This window comes from Ascaphus truei, chromosome 6, assembly GCF_040206685.1.
Source record: "Ascaphus truei isolate aAscTru1 chromosome 6, aAscTru1.hap1, whole genome shotgun sequence".
NCBI classification, from domain to species: Eukaryota; Metazoa; Chordata; class Amphibia; order Anura; family Ascaphidae; genus Ascaphus; species Ascaphus truei.
In genome coordinates, this window is record NC_134488.1 from 62,215,449 (window position 1) to 62,237,882 (window position 22,434).

A 22,434-nucleotide genomic window follows, 5' to 3' on the forward strand; every position below is an offset into this window, starting at 1 on the left:
AGTGAGGCAGAAAGCTGTGATGTGTCCCTTTTGATTTCATCACTGGCATTTCCTGGGCTTAAAACAAAGATATTTCAAAAATGCATTTTGTTTTCTTCTTACCAGAACATAGCAGCACGAATCACTCAAATTCACAGCGTCACTGCCAGGGGCCTGGGATGCATTACAAATATTTAGGGGTGTCACAGAACTATTTTAGGGTTGTGAGTGTTCGTCACCTGCCCATCTCTCTCCCTCTTTACACCCCTTTTTTATGTGCCCTTTAACACTCCTTCAGTTAGTTGAACCTTTCAATGTTTAGCATATATAACAACTCTGTTCTTGATTGGGCTTCACCAAGTGACAAAGGTTCATGTCTCGACAATGGATATAGCCCGTTGACTTGAATGATAAGTGTTTTCCAGTGCTGGAATGGATTTTATGGCAGAAGAATGCTTAGTACATATGGCCCTATATCCATGCCCCATTTTTTTAAACCAGGAGTTTCCACCGCAGTTCGCAACTGACTGGCCAACCAATTGATAATATGGCATAGATCAGGGGTCTCCAACACATTGATCGCGTGCTACCGGTAGCTTGCAGGCTGCCAGTGAGTAGCTCGTCGCAGTGCCGCCGACAGCTGCCGCATGCCTCTTTCGTGTCGGTCTGCGCCTCCCCCAAACGTAAGTGTATTTTGTGTGTGTGTGTGTGTGTGGCCCATTCCTAATAAATTCACAATTAATATAAGTAGTTAATTTTTATCCCGTAAGAAAGGTGGAAAAACTCACTTCCTGTAGCCTTTACCTCTTACCCCCGTACAAAAATAACCAACGTTTGGGTGATTTATCAAGCCTTATATACTTTCTAGCTGTTTGTGCTTTTCTACAGACGTGTTAAAACTGGGATACACTGTAGCCTTATCTATAAAGTCACATTGCTTTGGAATGGGCTGATACTGTTTCGTTGTGTAGGAGGAGGTAGTAATTGGTCACAATGAGTCAAGTAGTGAAAACTGCAGAAAAAAACAATGATTCTGGGCTTATTCCACTTGCACAAGTAATACATTCACAAACATTACAAAAGTTAAATATGCTTTGCCTATACAGGAGACTTTGACTTTGACAAACACGTTTTATAGACGTTCATTTCAGAGCACGAAACATGTTTCGCATCATATGAAAATTACAAGAATATATTCTGGTCCCAGGATCTTACAATCTGTCAATGGCAGCTGGATAAACTGGATACAGTGCAAAGCAACACTGTGCAGTCATCACACAAAGGGACCCCTGGCTTCAAAAAAAGCTAAAATGGACGGATACATAGGAGGGGGGGGGGGGGAGGGGGGAGGCACCTAAGGTGAGATGAATTTGGGGTGACTGTCAGGAATGTGATCCTTAAAGACAGAGTAGCTGTAAATATTGGACTATTTAAGGATAGTTGTGGGAAAACTGATGTTAGTAATTGCTACGAGTAGGGTTGACACCATACCCTGGATGGAGAGGTGGCGTCTGATGAATAGCTGAAACCCTGAGGCTCCTTCCTCATCTCTCTCTTTCTGCTTTACAGCTCAGTAGGACTGGAGTTTAGCCATGCACCTATGCCAGTGTCCCACAACTGTGCCCCATGCATACCTGTAGGGTTCCGCATGTGAAAACAGATTGTGATGGGATTTTTTGTTGTTGCAATAATATTTTAAAAGATAGCAATGGAATTTACAAAGAATGTCTATATGGTAAAAATTAAAACAATTATACAAGTAAGAAAATCTGTTTTAATTGCAGATTCTAATCAGTTTTATGGCAAATAAAAATACCTTTTTGAAGCACCTCCCTCAACAATATTTTAGTTGGGCTGTGGCAAGGGTTCCCCTTCCCCATGGGTTACCACGTGTGAGCACATTCACATGTCTCAGACAGGTCTGCAACCCTGCCTTTCCCCATTATCTCTTAAAATACAATGCTTCCCGCCAGGGATTCTGGGTAATGACATGCAAATGAGCACTCACCGTTTTATAGAAGGACTAAGCTATTGGCCAACCTGAAGAAGGCCCAACAATTTTATCTTATAAACATGGTTCTTTAGGAGGGGGAAACACTGCTCTGGTTCCTATTCTATAACAACAAAATGGATCGGAATTATCCATTTGATGCTTTCTGACCTTCTAGGGTCTGGTGTTCAGAGCTGTCTGTTAATCTCTTTATTATGAAGATGTTATCAAATAGGATTTTTTAATCCAAGTTTGAAAATGACAAGGTATCAACTTGTTCATACTTTGAATATAAGTCTGGTTGCACCAGCTGCCACAGCTGCTCTGCGGCTCTTGACACTCAGACTCTAAAAGTAACTACTTCCAGGACCTGGAGCGAGAGTGGAAGGGAATTCTACTTCCCAAAGCCCCCAGGGCATCACAGTTATAATGTAGCCTTGAACATCACTCCTTAGAGAGAAAGCAGCCCTAGGCAGAAGTGACAGCACGTCCCATTGTGGTGGATGAGATGTATGTGATTCCGTGATGTACTGTATAAGTAGGAAATGTGGTCAATCCTCATACGTTTGGGTCCCATGGAAGACAACCCCATGACCCTATTAACATTCACTGAGTACACAAAGTAGGGCCTCTTGCTATTCTGGTGCTCTTGACCCTGTGGTTATGAAAGGTTCTTCCACTGGAAGACTAAAGAGGTAAAACATTTTCTGAAGTGATGAAATCCTCAATGACTTGGATATTGGGGGACTAAAGTTTCAGTCTTTTGAAATCCTTCTTGCTTTAGGTAAGTGAGACTTACTGGAAGATTGCTGGGCCATTGATGCTGTGGTGTGTGCATATTAGTTTCTAATGAGTGCTACCCAGTCCAAAATGAGTGCTTTTCAATGGATGAGATTACACAAGAAAAGAGTAAGGCTGCCTTTCGTGAGTGAGGTGGCTTCCAAATGAGACATACACTTTTCTAGTGAATGAGACTCTTATTTAAGAGAGGGGTCTTTTCTAATGGGTGAGACTCTTTTTTGAATGAGTTGACTCCAGTCTAGTTGACTAGTACTGTTCTCCAGTCAGTGACTATCAGTTCAGTTGGGTCATGCTGTTGACCCAATAATTGGTGTTGCTTTCCAATGAATGAAGCTGCTTTCCATGGGATGTTTGCAGAATGATTTGCGATAGGTGGCAGTCTTGCAGTGGGGAGGTGAAGAATACTGGACAGGACTCAGTCCCTCCCACAACAAGGCAGGACAATTCCACAGACCCACCCCAGACACTCCACTCTGGCAAAGCGAGGACCACCGACGTATGAAGTTAAGCACCCAATGAGACAGAGGGCAATGTATTGTCAGTGTTGGATGCAGATTCATTACTTAGTCTGCATGTTTGGTCACTGTTTGAAAGATCATCTAGTGACCCACAAAAGTGACCATTAAGGCTTCCAAGGTTAGTCTCTGGGCCACCTCAGAAGTCTGCAGGACGGATCATCATGCTCACAGACTTCAGGCCATGGCTGGGTCCCTTCCAATAGTGCCACTTGATGCCATTGTACTTGGCCGTGCTGAGCCCACCAGGGTAATAGATGCCATTCAAGTTAGAAGGGCCACATGCATCAAACCACCAGCCTAGAGAAGAGAGAGACTTTGATAACTGGACACAGCAGGAAAGTCCAAGAGTGCACAGAGCTGGCAAGCACAGTTTTTAACCCCTTCCCTGCCAGAGCACCCAGAAATGCATCACAGAGCTCTCTGTTGCTGGCTTCTCTGTCACGAAATGAGTAAATTTAGCTTTTTGCTATTTATAGCTGCTGACTCCTAATGCCAACACCTTACACTCTTTAACCACTGTGCAAATTCACTAACATGACATCACACACACACACACACACACACACACAGCGATGTGCACACAGACACACACAGCGATGTGCGAACAGATACACAGACACACACAGCAATGTGCGAACTGACACACAGCAATGTGCGAACAGACACACACAGTATTGTGCGAACAGACACACACAGACACACAGCGATGTGCACACAGACACACACAGCAATGTGCGAACAGACACACACAGCAATGTGGGAACAGACACACACAGACACAAACAGCGATGTGCACACAGACACACACAGCAATGTGCACATAGACACACACAGCGATGTGCGAACAGACACACACAGCGATGTGCGAACAGACACACAGCGATGTGTGAACACACACATACAGCGATGCGCACAGAGACACACTGATACACAGCAATGTGCACACAGACACAAACAGACACACACAGCGATGCGCACACAGACACACAGACACAGTGACACACATACAGATACACTAATAAACATACAGACAGTGATATACAAAAGGCACATAGGGATGGAGCACAGCACATGTAACAGATATAAGGGACAATGACAAAAGAACAGTTTGACTCGGCCATTGGATCATATAAAATATTACAACCCAAACCCAGATATCATTACCTCCTGTTGCCATCTGAGCACATCTACAGCTGCACCTGTCATTATCTACATCCTTGGTGCTGAAATCTGTCCCTGTAGAACTGAAGCTGCTTGTCCTTCCAGCTGTCCCACTGTATCCCTTTAGATGCAGCCTGAGGAGGAGACATACTGTATGATAAGAAGGTGCCACACAAGCAGCCTGAGACATCAAGGAACCCCCAAGAAAAACGATAGTTGACTATGTTTTCAAAGACTGCAAAAACACAAGGGTATCATCCATGTGTTAAACAGGTTCCCGATCAGTGCCCAGTCTGCCTTTCTTACAGTCTCCTTCTACTATACTAAAGTTACTTATAGACCAGCAAATGGGGGCAGAAAGCCAGGGCTTCATACTTATCACAGTGCTGGAATTAGTTTAACAAGCATGGTCAGAATGTTCGAGAAGCTGTTACAGGTCTGAGTTCTTTTACCACAACTACAGATGGGCTAAACTGTAGCCCGGGTTCACAATTGCAGCAGACTTTGGATTTTCAACTGCTTGCAAAAAAAAGCTGCAAAATTGCGAAAGTTCACAAAAAGCCACCTAGATAATTAAAAGTTTTTACCAAAAGCGGTGATCTTCACCTTGCAGGAGTGGCTATAATTTTAAAGCAATGTTGCAAATGTTCATGAAAAATGAAAACATGAAAGTCAAATATATTTCTTTGCTTTGAGTTCCCCAAACTTTACATAAAATGTGTCACACATGGGTCTGCACCTTTACACCTAGAACAGAAGAGATTGCAATGATGGTATAGAGAAAACTGTGCATCCGCCTGCTGCATATCTGTGCATCTGCTGTGCGTGTCTTTGAAGGTCTCTTGCTCATAGGGGTTACCAGGTGGCATCTTCAAAAATACTGGACACAATGGTGACAGGTGTGCCGCGCCACACACACACACACACACACACACACACACACACACACACACACACACACACACACACACACACACACACACACACACACACACACACACACACACACACACTTCTAAATGCTGTTTCCTCCTCTCCTTGGCCCCACCTCTAGGCTCATGACTCCTCCTGATTGACTGCATTACTCAGCAGCAACCAATAAAGGATCGAGGAAGCTGCCCAGCCCCCTAGCCACATCCCTGCTCTGGGAAATTCCGCGGCCCACTAAGCCAGTCAGGTCACTATGTCCTGACTGGTAACACCGGACACAGACATGTCCAGTATTAACTTTCATTTTTTACCAGAGTGTCTAAATACAGGACAGTCCAGTTAAATACTGGACACCTGGCAACCCTACTTGCTCATGCCTCCTGAGATAATATTTGTGCTGTTGTACCAGCGGGCAGAGAACATGTTCTCTTCCTTCTGGGACGCCAAATCAAAGTGTCCAGCGAGGTCGGCAACTGGACGAATGCAGAGCGTGCTCCATCCAAAAATACCAAGCCAATGCAAATATGCTCTGACGCCCGCACCTGTTTGCTTAGAAGTGTTGTTTGTCTGAGACGACAGCAGTGTTATAAAACAAGCTGCCTTCCAACCCATACAGGAGCGCGTCCTGTTTGTCCAGGTTATTTGGAGAGAGAAACGAGAGGGGCTGCTTTAGTGGGAAGGGCGTTGACCACTTCCCTGCCAGAGAGGCCAGCATTGCGGCGATCACAACTTTCAAAATATAAAGGGTTTCAACAGGGTACAGAAGGGTAGCTGATTGTAAAGAACGAGAAGCGCTACAACAAGAGGTTGGATTGTGGCAGGCTAAGGCCTGGGAATGTGAGGAAGTGCTTCTTGATGGCAAAGGTGGTGGTTTTTGTGGAATAGCCACCCAGCGGAGGTGGCTAATACAGTAAGGGAATTAAAAACCGCCTGGGATAGACATTAGGGGATCATCAATGTGAAAGAAAGTCAAGGATCAAATAAGGGCAGAGGTATTTCAATATGTAGGAAAATACGCCGACTGCATGGACCAACTGGTTTTTATCTGCCATCAAATTGCATGTTTCTATGCTTAGTTTAGAGCAGCGGTGCGCAAACTGGGGGGCGCGGCTCACTCACCGGCTTCTGTGTCCTCTCGTCTCCATGACAATGCGGCGTCAAAGGATGCCGCAGGGCCATGTGATATGACGTCACATGACCCTGCAGCGTCATTTGACGCCCGTTGCCATGGAGACGCGACGTCAAATGACGCTGTGGGTCACGTGACGTGTCGTCACATGACCCAGAGGTGTCATTTGATGCCACGGGGGGGGACGGGCGCGACACAGGGGGAGAGCAGGCGGGGGGTGCAGCGCAGGAAGTTTGCACGCCCCTGGTTTAGAGCACCACTAATAAGTCAATGAGCTGTAAATGTAAACATACAAACAACGGAGACACGTTTCTTTCTACGCAGCTTTCAAAAGCTCTGTGTTGTGGGAAAAGAGAAGGGGACGTCTTAAAATAAGTCCTTTTATTAACTACAAACTGTAGAGAAAGCAGAAATACTGGGCCGTGTGACTGGGCCAGTTCACCTATTATTTAGTAACTTGGACGCATGTTATATATAAATATTTATTAATAGAAGCAGTATTGTTTGGTCATTTCTGGAGAGGTTTTCATGTTTTTTTGCAGCGTGATTTTAAGACGGTTGACGTTTTCTTTTTCCGAGGTAGGATTGCCAGTGGCGGATTAAAAATATGCCGCCCTGAGATACTTACCTGGTGCTGCCCTCCTCCTCCAGCGTCATTTGCCGTTGCCATGGCAACGCGACGCCGTGTGACGTCACGCTGCCGGACGCTTGCCGGCCATGTGCGATCGCACATGCGCACGAGCGGCTGGCTAGCGCTGGTCACGCATGCCGCCCCCAAATTTAGCCTCCCGGATCTATCAGGCCTTATGGGAAATTCGTCACTGAAGATTGCTCTAACGCAAATAACATACCGCTTGCAATTTTTTGTCCATTTTGGAGAAATATTGACATCGGTTTTTTTTTCCCCTTAATGTTCGTGATCATGTTTTTTTAAACTGCTTTATAACTCGGGCTTTATAACACAGCCCCATCACACTGACAGCACTACGGCTACCAGCCTCGAGGCCCAGATCCACAAGGCCATATTAAGTCGCTTAACGTGGCAGTGACCTAATTCAACGCCATGTTTAGACTAACTGTGTATCTTCAAAGGAAAATAACGTTAAACCAAGTTTTCTCCGGTAACGAGCATAACACTAATGATAACAGACATTAGTGATAATGAGATGCAAATAATATGCAAATTAAGTTATCACAGCATTGCTATATATATCACTTGTGAGCACATTCACATATCTGAGACAGGTCTGCAACCCTGCCTTTCAACCATTATCACCCAGCATACAGTGCTCCCACTGCAGCGATTCTTGGAAAAGACATACAAATGAGCACACGTATCACCTTTTGCCTGGAATATCGATACACATGGAGCCCATTTACGCAAATGCATCGCCGTTAACACAGCCTTTAAGCACAGCATGGGACTAGCAATCCCTTGCTGCAGTGGCAGCACTGTATGCTGGGTGATAATGGTTGAAAGGCAGGGTGCAGACCTGTCTAAGACAAGTGATATTCTTTATTGGCTATATGCTAACTGTGGAGGTTTTTTGTTGCCTTTTTCACCCACCATAACACACACACACACATATATATATATACAGGCTGCCGTGACATATGTTCAGTAAAACCCGTTATTATATACCTGCGTGTGTGATTACTGTTAGTATTGGTTACTGTTAGGGGCTTATCCCAGTACGCAGGGACCCCTCTCAGGTGGAGGCGCTGCATCGAGGCGACCAAGCAACACCCCAGGCTCCCAGAGGCGGAGGCTCCGGCCTTCTGGTAGCCAAACGAGTAACAGCAGTACTGGTGGTTCCTTTAGTACGGGGAAAAGGGGCTACATACAGTAGGTATAATTTAAACAAGTTATTTCCTTGCGTTATTTTCCTCTCCTCTCTTTCCGAACTCGAGCTAAAGACCTATTTCAGGGCCTGGATCGGAGTATTGATAAGACATACTTAATGTCGCATTACTGGAAGAAAAAGCAACATTATGCTACAATAACATGACGTTAGTCCCAATGCTAATCACATGTAGTTAGGACGTTGTTTTTGCATATAATTAGCTTTAAGCATACCATGTTAACTCAGGGAACATAACGTCTATTCCTGCTTTAGTTAACGTCATCTTATAAGCTTTGATTTAACCAAGCTTAGTGGATCAAGCCCCGACAGAGTCTCACCCAGGTGTCTCTTACCTGTAGTTTAGTTCTTCACTGCCCAGGGAAAAGTGGTCATAGAGGGAATACGCTTCGTTTCCATCCCAGTCTCTGAGCTGGATCCGCAGAGTGTACAATCTGTGAGCCGTAAGATGGTGAACAAACTCGTTCCCCAGCCAGTACTCCCCGGAGGGTGAGCCAAATCCCTAGGGGGCGGAGGGGAAGAAAACCCAGAACATGCTGTGAGGTTTCCAATGGGCAACTTAACTTCTTTGTTTGCAAAGTCTTTGTGGCAGTAAAGGGGTTAAATGCACTGTGTCAGTGATGAACAATTGTTTTAATAAACCCATAATTACTGGGTCAATAGGATTTTGTATTTCACCCATCCCTGCTAAGCCTCATTCAACTCCTTGAGCGCTGCAACAGTTTGTATGTCATGTTAATGTCTTCTATAAATGTTAGCGTTGGAGCAATTCCCACCTATTCATCATCGTTGTTATTACAGTGTAAACATCAGTATAAACACACAGAGAATTTGAAGTGCACGGGAATGCGACAATAATACAGGAATAGCAGCACTATACAGAAAGCAAAAAGCATTATCCTCTTGTACAAATCCACAAAGCTCTATTAAATCACTTACCAAGACATTACCCTAACGTAGCGTCTTATTAAGCCTTACGGCATATCCGGAAACGACATTAAGTCATGTTTTCTCCTGTAAAGAGCGTTGCGTTAACTATAATGGGCGTTAGTGATAATGTGATGCAAATGAAATTAGGTGTTACAATAACAGTGCATATCCACAAAAGGGCATTAAAGAGGTAGTCTGTGCAGCACTTAAAAAATATTTTTTGTTTAAATATATTCAGGCTTTGATTACCTTTATTGAAAACTAATCACCTAAGCTGCCAATCAATTAATTCTCTTGTGATCTATCAGCAAAGATCCTGCTTTCCAGGCTTCACTAAATGGCTGCCTTTCATTTTCAATCAATCTTACAGTCAGTGTAACTCAGCAGCTACAATGTATCCTTATATTACAAGGGTAATATTATCTATTGTTACAGTTTGCAGCTCAAACTGCTGGGAATATTGGCAACCATTTGTATCACAAACAGGAGTGCTACAAAGATCTTGCACTGCTGGAGAACCCCCCCCCCCACCCTGATTATAACTGAAAAATAAATAAAAATGGTTTGAAACAAACAAAAAAATGGCATTAAGAATTGAATTAAAAAAAATGTAGTAAGTATTATCTAATACTATAGAATTGATATTTTCCTTTGATTAAACACACACATGGAAGATATTGCATGGATTGCTTAATGTTATTATGTTATTTAAGTTATACCTAAATGTGGCGCGACTTACATCCAGGCCATGATATGGGGCTTTTACAGGGTTTCAATGGGTGCAACACCAGTTAACTAATGTAGCGTTATTTCCAGCGTTATTTCCCTCTACTCTCCTCTCTTTACCTATTCCAGGGCCTGGAGGGGGGCCAATCAATATGTAACGTCACATTATTGGAAGATAACACAATGTTATGCTACAATAACTTGACATTAAGCCCTATGCTAATTAGATCTAGAACGGGTATTGTTTTTGTATATAATCAGTCCTGTGGATAGGCATTAACATCAGGGGCAATAGCATCCATTACTGATTTAGCTATAGCCTATAGTCCTGTTATAAGACCTGATTTAACAGAGCTTTGTGACTCTGACCCTAAGTGGTAAGGTGGAGGACAGCAGGAGCGAGGCCTGTACATGTGAATTAGGAATCTATTTATAGGGAGCCAGCGAGTGCTTTTCAGGGTAACTGGGTTGCTTAATCCATACAATATTCTAGTTAATGAAATGCTATTCAAACTGGGTTTTGGAGAAGGGTGCTCCAGAGTCACTGAGGTTTATTATTTACATTTCAATGGGAGATGATAGTGCACTGATCGGCACTATGGCAGTTCACTGAAAAAACCCCAGCAAGTGAGAAAGGCTTAAGAAATGAGAGAGCAGTAGAAACATCGAGGGAAAGGGAATAGAGCCGTTAACTTGACCGAGTTTCCCCTTCCAAAATGTTTGGGTTTTGGTTTTGCATAAAGACCTTTGGTTCTGGTTTTAAGATTACAGTGGAATATAAATAAAAAATAATAATAGTAACAACAATATTAATAATAGTAATTATAATGCTAATATTAATAATAATAATAATGCACACATTCAGCTGATAACAGACGAGCTCTAGAACCCTTATTTGTATTCAGATGACTTTGTACAGTTCAGCTCTTCTATCGTGTTATTAGAAAGATAGTTAGAAGTTGCTCTTAGGAATTACAGACCTTCTGGGGGGAGGTTTCTTCATTATTACTCAAGTTCACCCAAATAGAAAAACTGAAGGTCATTTTGACCTAAAACTGCTGAGTCTGCAAACTTACAGAGATATAATGAAGAAGAGCCACTTCCCTGATGGAAAAGTAATAGTCATACATACAGTAAATGGTTATAGTTCATGGTTTTGCGTATGGTAAGGGCGGACCATTTGGAGATGAGATACACACTGGGGTAAGCTACTGTTTGCCAACTGTAATAGATATATTAAAAGATCAGTATGATAAGGTTACAACCAAAATCCTCTCAGATGTATCTCCCTGCATCTGGATGTAACCACAATCGGCTACTTGTGAAATTGCTGCCTACTGCAAAGCTACGAGATCGCCAGGAGTATTGAATTAGCAAGGGCAAATTACTTTCCAAGAACACAAAATCAGGCTGAAGAGCTTAACGATATCACAGTCTATGCTCAGCCTTGCCAATCGGCGAAGCTAAATCCTCAGTGCTCCGATCCTATGCCTGCCTACACTTCCTGACATGGCGCCTAAGGCTGGAATTATAGTAAGCGCTTGCGCGTGTGCATGACGTTATGCGCGCGTTTTGGGGAAAATATAGCCCAAGTGATGATGCGCGTGACTAGGAGGCGTGGCCATGACGTCCCAAGGGTAGTTTTTTTTCCTGCCTCACTGTGATTGGCTCGCAGTGTCACATGGCACGGCAGCCGCTTGAAAATACACATTTCTTTGTCTTTCCTCAAAGCTTCCGCGCCAACGCTCTCTGCCATGTGCGCGCGCGTCTGTACTAGATACACTGTCATAGGGAGACAGGTATCTGTCATTGATGCGCGCATGCGCTTACTACTGTATAATACAGACCTTACACGTTTCACTCACAACGGAGCTTCATCAGGGGTGGGTGTATCTCAGTTACACGATTTGCCCGAGACAATTTATGACTCCCTCTCAGTATTAAATGATTATCGCTTATATGATGTATAATTACCTAGCCAATACTTTCCTATATTTAATCTTTGCTCGCTAATGTTTGTTATCATTTTATGTCAATTAAGTTTACTGTGGCAGCCCCTATTTTAAGTGTGTAAATAAATGTTAAGTTTTATTAGCCCTTGGTTGAGTTCCACAGGTGTACTTCTATCTAGAGATCTTTTGACTTTTGACATTTAATTCTTTAATCCCTTTTCCATGATATTTTATCTTGAACACAACAGTAATGTTTTAAAGTATCTGAAAAATTAAAGATGACACCTCAAGTCTTAATATTTAGTATGGGCTGCAGGAGGTTCACATGTAACTTCCTCCAGTGCCAATGTGTTCCTGGCACGGAAGGGCTAAGTTTGCTCAGCATCCTTCAGCAGCCTGAGACTGAATGAAGCAGGGTAATTTGGATTATTCAATGAGAAGAAAAGGTTTTACAAAGCAGAGGAACCAGCACATACAGTGGTGGTCAGTTATCTCCATCCGCGAGTGCAGGTTTCTTCTGCAAGCCATATGTAGTGCTGTCCATAACTGACTGCCTGTATGTCTTATCCAAGATCAGAAATAATGTCCTCATCCAATGATGGATTATTCTAATTAAAACAGCTGTCAGGACGGATTCATTTACTAAATGCTAAGAAATGAAAAGTGTGGATACAATTTTGCAGGTATTTAACACACATAATGGTTCCCCTTTGATGTCTAAAAAGCCCATACTATATTAATGAATGTGGTGGGATTTTGAATGCAAACTGCGCACATGGGCTGGGATTTGCTAAACTGCGATGCGGGGTATCGCCCGCCCCCCAGTTCGGCATTCCCTGCACTTTATTATACCCTATCCATTAACTTGAAGAGCGGTTGAGTGCAGAGACTTGAAGAAGAAGAATCTTGTCATTAAGAATCACTTTGCTTTAAACCAGCTCTGGTCCTCGTCAGAGAAATAGGAGGCATATCAAGGAAGCTCAGGTTTCTGAGACTCTGAGTTAGCATTTTGCAGGCTCGAAGATGATTTATGTTTGGACTCAGAACCCATCATTAAAACCTTCTCTCATTTCTGGTCTGATTGTAATTATCTTCTGAATGCTGAGTAGAAAGGAATGCTCATGTTGGATTCAGAGTCACCGTTAACCCATCTGCGTGTATTAGATGTGATGAAGTAATATTGCTGAAATTAGTATACTGTTGAAATGAATATATTACTGAAATGGACTGGGGGGTTGGGGGGGGGGGTCCTCTGGAGAAGGATTGAAGGCGATGTTCTGTTTCCATATTGTCTGTTCTGTTAGTATCCATTTTGTGTGTAAGATGTGTGTGTGTGGTGTGAATGAGAGTTTCGCTCACAGTAGATTTACGACGGTGTCTGTAGTTTACGCCCATATTCCTGCTGTAAGGTTGTACCTGGTTTCTATAGAGAACAGTTTTAATCTAGTTTTAACAGCTGTAGAGGAAAAAGGACCCCAATATATGTAACACTCTCTCACTGAACTTGGATGATAAGTGTGGAAATTAAAATATATAATTTATTGGAAACAACCGATAAAATAAAGGGCTTTAAAACAAACAATGCAAATAGCGCATTGGAGAACCAATAGGGGTGTAATAACCCCGGATAAGGAATACATCCTGGATACAGTGTTATAGTATAAAGCCCTGTGCCTTGGTGTAGGACTATTTGAGACCAACTACCAAGGAAAATGTAGGTACAATGAGGGGGGGGGTGTGTGTGAATATCAAACCATGGATAAAATGCCAAAGGCTGGTGTTCACATTAATTAACTTATGTGTTCATAGTAACCGGTGGCTGATGCTATAGCCATCTTATGTAAGTATTGATCTGGATGATCATGTGACCAAGAACAACAGAGAGGTAGGTGAACCAAAGGGATAATGGTTGGCAACAGATGACCAAAGCGACAGTAGCCTACTGTATGGGTACAAATTAACCTGCAGTGGTTAATAAAGTCACCCTATCTACTCTCATACCCAGTACCAGTGCTAGCACAGACCATACTTAGGCACTAGCATATTATTACTAGTATTTGCTATATTGTCCATTAGTAGAATAACCCTACGCTGGGGTTATTCAGGTATATATTGTAGCAAGCACAGACCTTAGGCCGCGTTCACACAGGGGGCTTTGTGATGCTGCGTGCGCGCGCCTCCGTCTGCTGGGCGATGTGTGATCATCCCCAGCAGACGGAATGATCCGAAACAGGGCGACATCCAGGAAGTGTGTGAGAGCAGGTCTGAGTGTGAGCATGTGTTAGCAGGTGTGTGTGTGTGAGCATGTGTTAGCAGGTGTGTGTGTGTGTGCATGTGTTAGCAGGTGTGTGTGTGTGTGTGTGCATGTGTTAGCAGGTGTGTGTGTGTGTGTGAGCATGTGTTAGCAGGTGTGTGTGTGTGTGTGTGTGTGTGTGTGTGAGCATGTGTTAGCAGGTGTGTGTGTGTGTGTGTGTGAGCATCTGTTAGCAGGTGTGTGTGTGTGTGAGCATGTGTTAGCAGGTGTGTGTGTGTGTGTGTGTGAGCATGTGTTAGCAGGTGTGTGTGTGTGAGCATGTGTTAGCAGGTGTGTGTGTGTGTGTGTGCATGTGTTAGCAGGTGTGTGTGTGTGTGTGTGTGAGCATGTGTTAGCAGGTGTGTGTGTGTGTGTGTGTGTGTGAGCATGTGTTAGCAGGTGTGTGTGTGTGTGTGTGTGAGCATCTGTTAGCAGGTGTGTGTGTGTGAGCATGTGTTAGCAGGTGTGTGTGTGTGTGTGTGTGAGCATGTGTTAGCAGGTGTGTGTGTGTGTGTGTGTGTGTGTGTGAGCATGTGTTAGCAGGTGTGTGTGTGTGTGTGTGTGTGAGCATGTGTTAGCAGGTGTGTGTGTGTGTGTGTGTGTATGATTAGAGCAAGTCCCCAAAGCGCCTGAACTTCCTGTACTCCGGATCCCACTTCAGCTTGTTTTGTGTGTTTTCTTTCTCTTCTTTTCTTCCTCCACACCGAAGGGGGGGGCGAAGTTATCACAGCTAGTTTTATTTTACAGAGGTATTTGTCCCTCATACCCCCTCCTCCCCCCAGCACATATCTGCCCCAAAACCCACTACACTGAGGGGATCATATACTGAGAGGGGGTGGGAGGGAGGGGGGTTCCCCCGTCCCCCATCCCTCCGATTTCACTGCCGAGTCTCTGGTCAATTTCAGCAGCCAATCAATGTAAACGTCTGGACATTGATTGGCTGCTGAAACTGACATCACGCCGTACTTTGCAGCCAATGGTAGTTTCAATACTGAACACTACCATTGGCTGCCAGGCATCTGTGACAAACGCGCACACGTTGTGTAGCGTGCTGTGTGAGGGGGCCTTACTCAGGCAGTGGCAGAATATCACCAGCACTTGCTACAGTGTTTGCTAGCACAATAACCCTACCCTGGGGTTATTCAGGTATAGAATGTAGACTAGATCTTGGTGTTCAGATCAGGGAGTTGATTTTGTACCTACAACCTCTGAGGTGCTTTTCCACACCATGGATATAATGTCATAGTGTTCTAATTAGTCATTGTGTTATCCCTTATTGGACACTTCCTACCACAGTGTCTAACAGAGTGTATCGGTAAGTTGCAGAATCCCCTTTGCTGATGGGAAGGAAGCTGCAGCAATACTACAATTACTATAGAGCTGTTCTCGATTCTGGGCTTCTAGTGTCTGCACGGAGCTACTACATCAAGATCCTGGCTCACACATTTGTCATGGTACTCCACGTTACTACCTTGTTAACCACCGCAGTTTAATTTGTATCTGTTGCCAACCATTATCCCTTTGGTTCACCTAATTCTCTGTTGTTCTTGGTCACATGATCATTTAGCATCAGCCACCGGTTACTATGAACACATAAGTTAATTAATGTGAACACCAGCCTTTGGCATTTTATCCATGGTTTGATATTCACACCCCCCCTTGTACCTACATTTTCCTTGGTAGTTGGTCTCAAATAGTCCTACACCAAGGCACAGGGCTTTATACTATAACACTGTATCCAGGATGTATTCCTAATCCGGGTTTATTACACCCCTATTGGTTCTCCAATGCGCTATTTGCATTTTTTGTTTTAAAGCCCTTTATTTTATCGGTTGTTTCCAATAAATTATATATTTTAATTTCCACACTTATCATCCAAGTTCAGTGAGAGAGTGTTACGTATATTGGGGTTCTTTTTCCTCTACACTTGTTATAGCCTTCTTCCCCCAACAGCAACCTCACGTTTACACCACCACATCCTATTTAGCTGTAGCGGGGGTTTCTCTCTAGTTTGTCTTTAATCTAGTTTTAACCAGGTTTTAATGATCTACAAGGTGATTGGTTTAAGAATTAAGGAGTGGTTAGTATAATCTGCCTGGTAACCTATTTGGAACAATGGAATCAAACATGTATATAAAGCCTGCATGGATACTCTTTTGGCAGAGAGTCTTATAGATTTTGAATGTGTATGATCATACTATGCAATAAACTTCTCATTATCAACTAACCCGTATTTGTGAGTTTGCAAACAATGACAGATGTGTAATGATAACCCTGTGGACTAATGTCTGCCTGTGCTTTACTTAACCCCTTCAGGCATTTGGGATCTTAAAGTTAATGGAGATTAAAAGAAAGAGTGAAATCTCTTTATGGCCTGAAATATGCCTTGCAGTGACATAGTGCACACAGTCCTACAATATCAGCAGTACAGTATATTCCAGTATATAAGCCTGTGTTGATCTGTGTGTGTCTATATAACAGTGTATAAGCATGTGTGGGTCTGTGTATAGCTATATAACAGTATATACACATGTTGGTCTGTGTGCATCTGTGCACAAACATCTGTGAGTGTGCATGTGCAAATATGTACATATCAATGCATTCCTTTGTGTATGTCTGTGTATATCAGTGTGGTAATGTCTGTGTATGTGTATCAATATTGCTGTACATGTATCAGTATGTGTTATAGCAGGGCAGTGGTATTGTGTGAGGTTTTATAGGGGTGGGAGTAATTGTGTAGATTTTGTGGGGGTGGGGGAGAGTGATTTTGTGTGGGGATTGTGGGCAGGGGGGTATTGTATCTGCATGTGTTTTGTGGTGAGCAGATATTGTATGTGTGTATAGTGGGGAGGCAGTAGTGTGTGTCTATTGTGGGGCAGGGGGTGGTATTGTGTGTGTATTGTAGGGCAGGGAGGGTACAGTGTTTGTATTCTGGGGCAAGTGGGTATTGTGTGTGTGTGTATTGTAGGGAGGGGGGTATTGTGTGTGTGTGTGTATTGTGAGGCAGGAGGGGGGATTGTGTGTGTGGGGGTATTGTGGGGGGGGGGTAGTGTGTGTGTGTCTCGCCCCCGCACCTTCTCCCTCTCTCTCCCCCCCACTCCTCCTGTGTGTGTATTGTAGAGGGGGGTATTGTGTGTGTATTGCAGGGAAGGGGGGTAATGTGGGGAGAGGGAGAAGGGATGGGGGAGAGGGGGAGAGAGAGAAGGGATGGGGGAGAGAGGGAGAAAGGATGTGGGAGAGAGGGAGAAGGGATGGGGGAGAGAGGGAGAGGGAGAAGGGATGGGGGAGAGAGGGAGAAGGGATGGGGGAGAGAGGGAGAGGAAGAAAGAGAAGGGATGAGGGAGAGAGGGAGGGAGAAGGGGTGGGGGGAGAGAGAGGGAGAAGGGTTGGAGGAGAGAGAGAGGGAGAAGGGGGGGGAGAGAGAGGGAGAAGGGGTGGGGGGGAGAGAGGGAGAAGGGGTGGGGGGGAGAGAGGGAGAAGGGGTGAGGGGAGAGAGGGAGAAGGGGTGGGGGGAGAGAGGGAGAAGGGGTGGGGGGAGTGAGGGAGAAGGGGTGGGGGGAGTGAGGGAGAAGGGGTGGGGTGAGAGAGGGAGAAGGGGTGGGGGGAGTGAGGGAGAAGGGGTGGGGATGGGGGGAGAGAAGGATAAGGGGTGGGGGGAGAGAGGGAGAAGGGGTGGGGGGGTAGAGAGGGAGTAGGAGAGAGGGAGAAGGGGTGGGGGGGGGAGAGAGGGAGAAGGGGTGGGGGGGAGAGAGGGAGAAGGGGTGGGGGGGAGAGGGAGAAGGGGTGGGGGGAGAGAGGGAGAAGGGGTGGGGGGAGAGAGGGAGAAGGGGTGGGGGGTAGAGAGGGAGAAGGAGAGAGGGAGAAGGGGTGGGGGGGAGAGAGAGGGAGAAGGAGTGGGGGGGGAGAGGGAGAAGGGATGGGGGGCGAGAGAGGGAGAAGGGGTGGGAGAGAGAGAGAAGAAATAGAAGGGATGGGGAGGGACAGAGAGAAGGGAAGGGGAGAGAGAGAAGGGATGGGGAGAGATAGAGATAAAGAGACAGAGATAAAGAGATAGAATTAATGGGGGGGATGGAGGGCAGAAGGGATGGGGGGGAGATGGAGAGGGAGAAGGGATGGGGGGAGAGGGAGAAGGGATGGGGGGGAGAGGGAGAAGGGATGGGGGGATAGGGAGAGGGAGAAGGGATGGGGGGGGAGAGGGAGAAGGGATGGGGGGATAGGGAGAAGGGATGGGGGAGAGAGGAAGAGGGAGAAGGGATGGGGGAGAGAGGGAGAGGGAGAAGGGTTGTGGGAGAGAGGGAGAGGGAGAAGGGATGGGGGAGAGAGGGAGAGGGAGAAGGGATGGGGAGAGAGGGAGAAGAAGTGGGGGGAGAGAGAGGGAGAAGGGTTGGAGGGGAGAGAGAGGGAGAAGGGTTGGAGGGGAGAGAGAGGGAGAAGGGGTGGGGGGGAGAGAGAGGGAGAAGGGGTGGGGGGGAGAGAGAGGGAGAAGGGTGGGGGGGAGAGAGGGAGAAGGGGTGGGGGGGGGGGGAGAGAGGGAGAAGGGGTGGGGGGGAGAGAGGGAGAAGGGGTGGGGGGGAGAGAGAGGGAGAAGGAGTGGGGGGGAGAGAGAGGGAGAAGGGGCGGGGGCGAGAGAGGGAGAAGGGGTGGGGAGAGAGAGAGAGAGAGAGAGAAGAAATAGAAGGGATGAGGGAGGGACAGAGAGAAGGGAAGGGGAGAGAGAGAGAAGGGATGGGGAGAGATAGAGATAAAGAGACAGAGATAAAGAGAGAGAATTAAAGGGGGAGATAGGGGGAGAAGGGATGAGGGGGAGAGGGAGAGGGAGAAGGGATGGGGGAGAAGAGGGAGAGGGAGAAGGGATGGGGGAGAAGGGATGGGGGAGAGAGGGAGAGGGAGAAGGGATGGGGAGAGGGAGAAAGAAGGATGAGGGATGGGGGAGAGGGAGAAAGAAGGGATGAGGGAGAGGGAGAAAGAGAAGGGATGAGGGAGAGGGAGAAAGAGAAGGGATGAGGGAGAGGGAGAAAGAGAAGGGATGAGGGAGAGGGAGAAAGAGAAGGGATGAGGGAGAGGGAGAAAGAGAAGGGATGTGGGAGAGGGAGAAGAGAAGGGATGTGGGAGAGGGAGAAAGAGAAGAGGTGTGGGAGAGGGAGAAAGAGAAGGGATGTGGGAGAGAGGGAGGGAGAAGGGGTGGTGGGGGAGAGAAGAAATAGAAGAAGAAATAGAATTGATGAGGGAGGGACAGAGAGAAGGGAAGGGGAGAGAGAGAGAAGGGATGGGGAGAGATAGAGATAAAGAGACAGAGAAAGAGAGAGAATTAAAGGGGGAGATGGGGGGAGAAGGGATGAGGGGGAGAGGGAGAGGGAGAAGGGATGGGGGAGAAGAGGGAGAGGGAGAAGGGATGGGGGAGAAGGGATGGGGGAGAGAGGGAGAGGGAGAAGGGATGGGGAGAGGGAGAAAGAAGGATGAGGTATGGGGGAGAGGGAGAAAGAAGGGATGAGGGAGAGGGAGAAAGAGAAGGGATGAGGGAGAGGGAGAAAGAGAAGGGATGAGGGAGAGGGAGAAAGAGAAGGGATGAGGGAGAGGGAGAAAGAGAAGGGATGTGGGAGAGGGAGAAAGAGAAGGGATGTGGGAGAGGGAGAAAGAGAAGAGGTGTGGGAGAGGGAGAAAGAGAAGGGATGTGGGAGAGAGGGAGGGAGAAGGGGTGGTGGGGGAGAGAGAAGGAGAAGGGTTGGAGGGGAGGGAGAAGGTGTGGGGGGGGGAGAGAGAGGGAAAAAGGGTAGAAAGAGAGAGAGAATGGATGGGGGAGAGAGAGAGAAGGGATGGGTGTAGAGATAAAGAATGGATGGAAGAGAGACAGAGAAAGAAGATGGGGAGAGAGGATGGGGAGAGAGGATTAGGAAAATGCAAGAAAAATGTGTACGCATAAATTATAGTGACTGTTTATAAAAAAAATTCTGGTGTGGCCCGAGTCTTGCAGTCGGAATGAAAAAACGGACCCCAAGCTATTCTGAGTTTGACGGCACCTGTGTCTTAAAATATGGTCAGTGGTTTTTGAGCAATGCATAGGGAAATGCTATCATGATAATTCCCTATAAAATATTTACTAGCCATCAATCTTACACTTATTGTGAGTAGTATAGGAGAGCACGCACAAGGGCAGGGTGAGAATTCCTGGGGCATATAAAGCCTTTGTGTGTGATGCAGTAAGTAAATATATGAGGGAAAGGGTCAAACTCTGAGGAATTCTGCACCTGTGCAATAACAGATAAGCCTTTCCCAAGCAGAGTGCAAAAAAAAGCACATAATAGAGGCTCCTACAGACGTGACTATTTGGCTTTGGACTAAACAGTCCATCAGATAGTGTCAATAAATAATGGGACGCGCCCCCCAGTTTGCGCACCGCTGCTAAAGTGCATTAGTCTAGATTGGGCACTGACCCACAGAAACTCCCATTGAATTGAATGGGAGTTCCCGTTGAGTGAGTGTCTGATTGACTCCACCGCACTTTAGAGTGTATCCCCCAAGGTTGATTTTAAAATAAAGGACATTTTTAGCTTCAAACACAGGGATTCTAATTTATTTTATTATAGGTGTGTTTATTTTTGAGTTTTCTGTTGTGCTGTATTAATTTAACCCCTATAACCAGCCACGTGTTATTCGGTCAGCTTAGGGGTTAAGGGCTAGGCGAGGGATATAGGTCATTTCTCAGCAATGCATAAAAGATTTGTACAGAAGTACTGTAACTTTAAAAAAAAGGCAATGTTTAAATAAATGCTGATTACATTATTATTAATAAATCCTGATATTAGTGTATGCCATAAAGGATTTTCATCGGAGAGAGTTGGGGGTTCTACAGCAAAAAGTAGATTTTTTATTTAAAATGTGCTGATTTTGATCCTAAACCCACAAATCACTGTTACTGTAAATCACATCATGTAACATTAACCTAACTTAAAGCTGCAGTTCAGTCTTTTTTTTAATTTATTTTTTTACTTCAATAGTTTTATGTGTGCAATCTCTAATTACCTAAAGAACTGTATAGCTGCCAGACAATTCTTTCTCCATGTATTGATAGGTCGAAATTTGGTGACATAATTAGTGAAGGGATCTGTTTATATTCTGCTTGTCTGTCAGTGGAAGCTCATGAATATTCATGAGCATTCCTGCACTGACGTGCTAGAGGGAGGGCAGGGCTGACAAAGGGGTGTGCCAGGGCTTGTGACAGGACATGAAGGGGCAGTGCCTTAGCAAATGGCTGTTAAAATAGAATACAATAAAATGGGTCTTTAAAAGTTGTTTTTTTAAAAACAGAAAATGCTAAAAGTATTTTTTCTTACTACAGAACTGATTTATTTAAAAAACCACACATGCAGGATATTGACTGAACTGCAGCTTTAACGTCATGTTAACGGTGCTCAAAGGACAATAACATAACGTTGTAATTTTTTCTCCCTTAAAGAGCTCAGCGTTAACTGTAACGGCCGTTAGCGATAGTGGCGCGCAAATGATGCGGTATATCAGCGCACACCCACTAAGGTTCTTTAAGGTGAACGTGGTGACTTAATGTTACGTTAGTTAGAGCAGGGGGGCTCAACTCTAGTCCTCAAGCCCCCCCCACAACAGGTTTTTAGGATATCCCAGCTTAAGCACAGGTGGATCAATCAGAGGCTCAGTCTTCGTATCCTGAAAACCTGACCTGTTGGCGGGCTTGAGGACTGCAGTTGAGCCCCCCTGAGTTAGATGATAGCTAAACTTGGCGGTAGTCTCATCCAGATCATGAAATAGGGCTTTTGCAGGGTCTGGGTGGGCGTAACGCCCCAGTTACACATAACTTAACCAACATAGTTACTTTGTCTCCTATCTTTCTCAACTTGAGCTAAAGACCTATTTCTGGATAGGAGGAACGCTAAGACATACAGTACTATACTTAATGTTATCTAAAAATAACTTATATACTTAAGAATAAGTTATATATAAAATTAACTTAATGCAGGAAATCAACATTATGCTACAATAACGTGAGGTTATAGCCTATTCTGATGAGATGTAGTGTGGCCGTTATTTCTGCTTATAGTAATGTCAGGGAACATAACACCCAGTCCTGTTTTCGGTAATGTCACATTATGAGCACTGATCTAACGGAGCTTTGTGGATCTTGCAGAAGACACC

The 22,434-nt window shown here is 45.2% G+C and overlaps 1 protein-coding gene across 1 annotated transcript in view; it reads right to left on the bottom strand.

The window, feature by feature from the left end:
* Window positions 1–1,730: 1,730 nt before the first annotated feature.
* LOC142497138 (angiopoietin-2-like) overlaps window positions 1,731–22,434 on the bottom strand; it is a 31,790-nt gene continuing 11,086 nt past the window's right edge. Inside the window, exons 7-9 of the mRNA XM_075604553.1 lie at window positions 8,706–8,872; window positions 4,453–4,583; window positions 1,731–3,585 (exon numbers count right to left, since the gene is read on the bottom strand). Of these exons, the coding sequence (XP_075460668.1) occupies window positions 3,425–3,585; window positions 4,453–4,583; window positions 8,706–8,872 (459 nt within the window). The 3' untranslated portion in view covers window positions 1,731–3,424. The remainder of the gene's footprint in view (window positions 3,586–4,452; window positions 4,584–8,705; window positions 8,873–22,434) is intronic.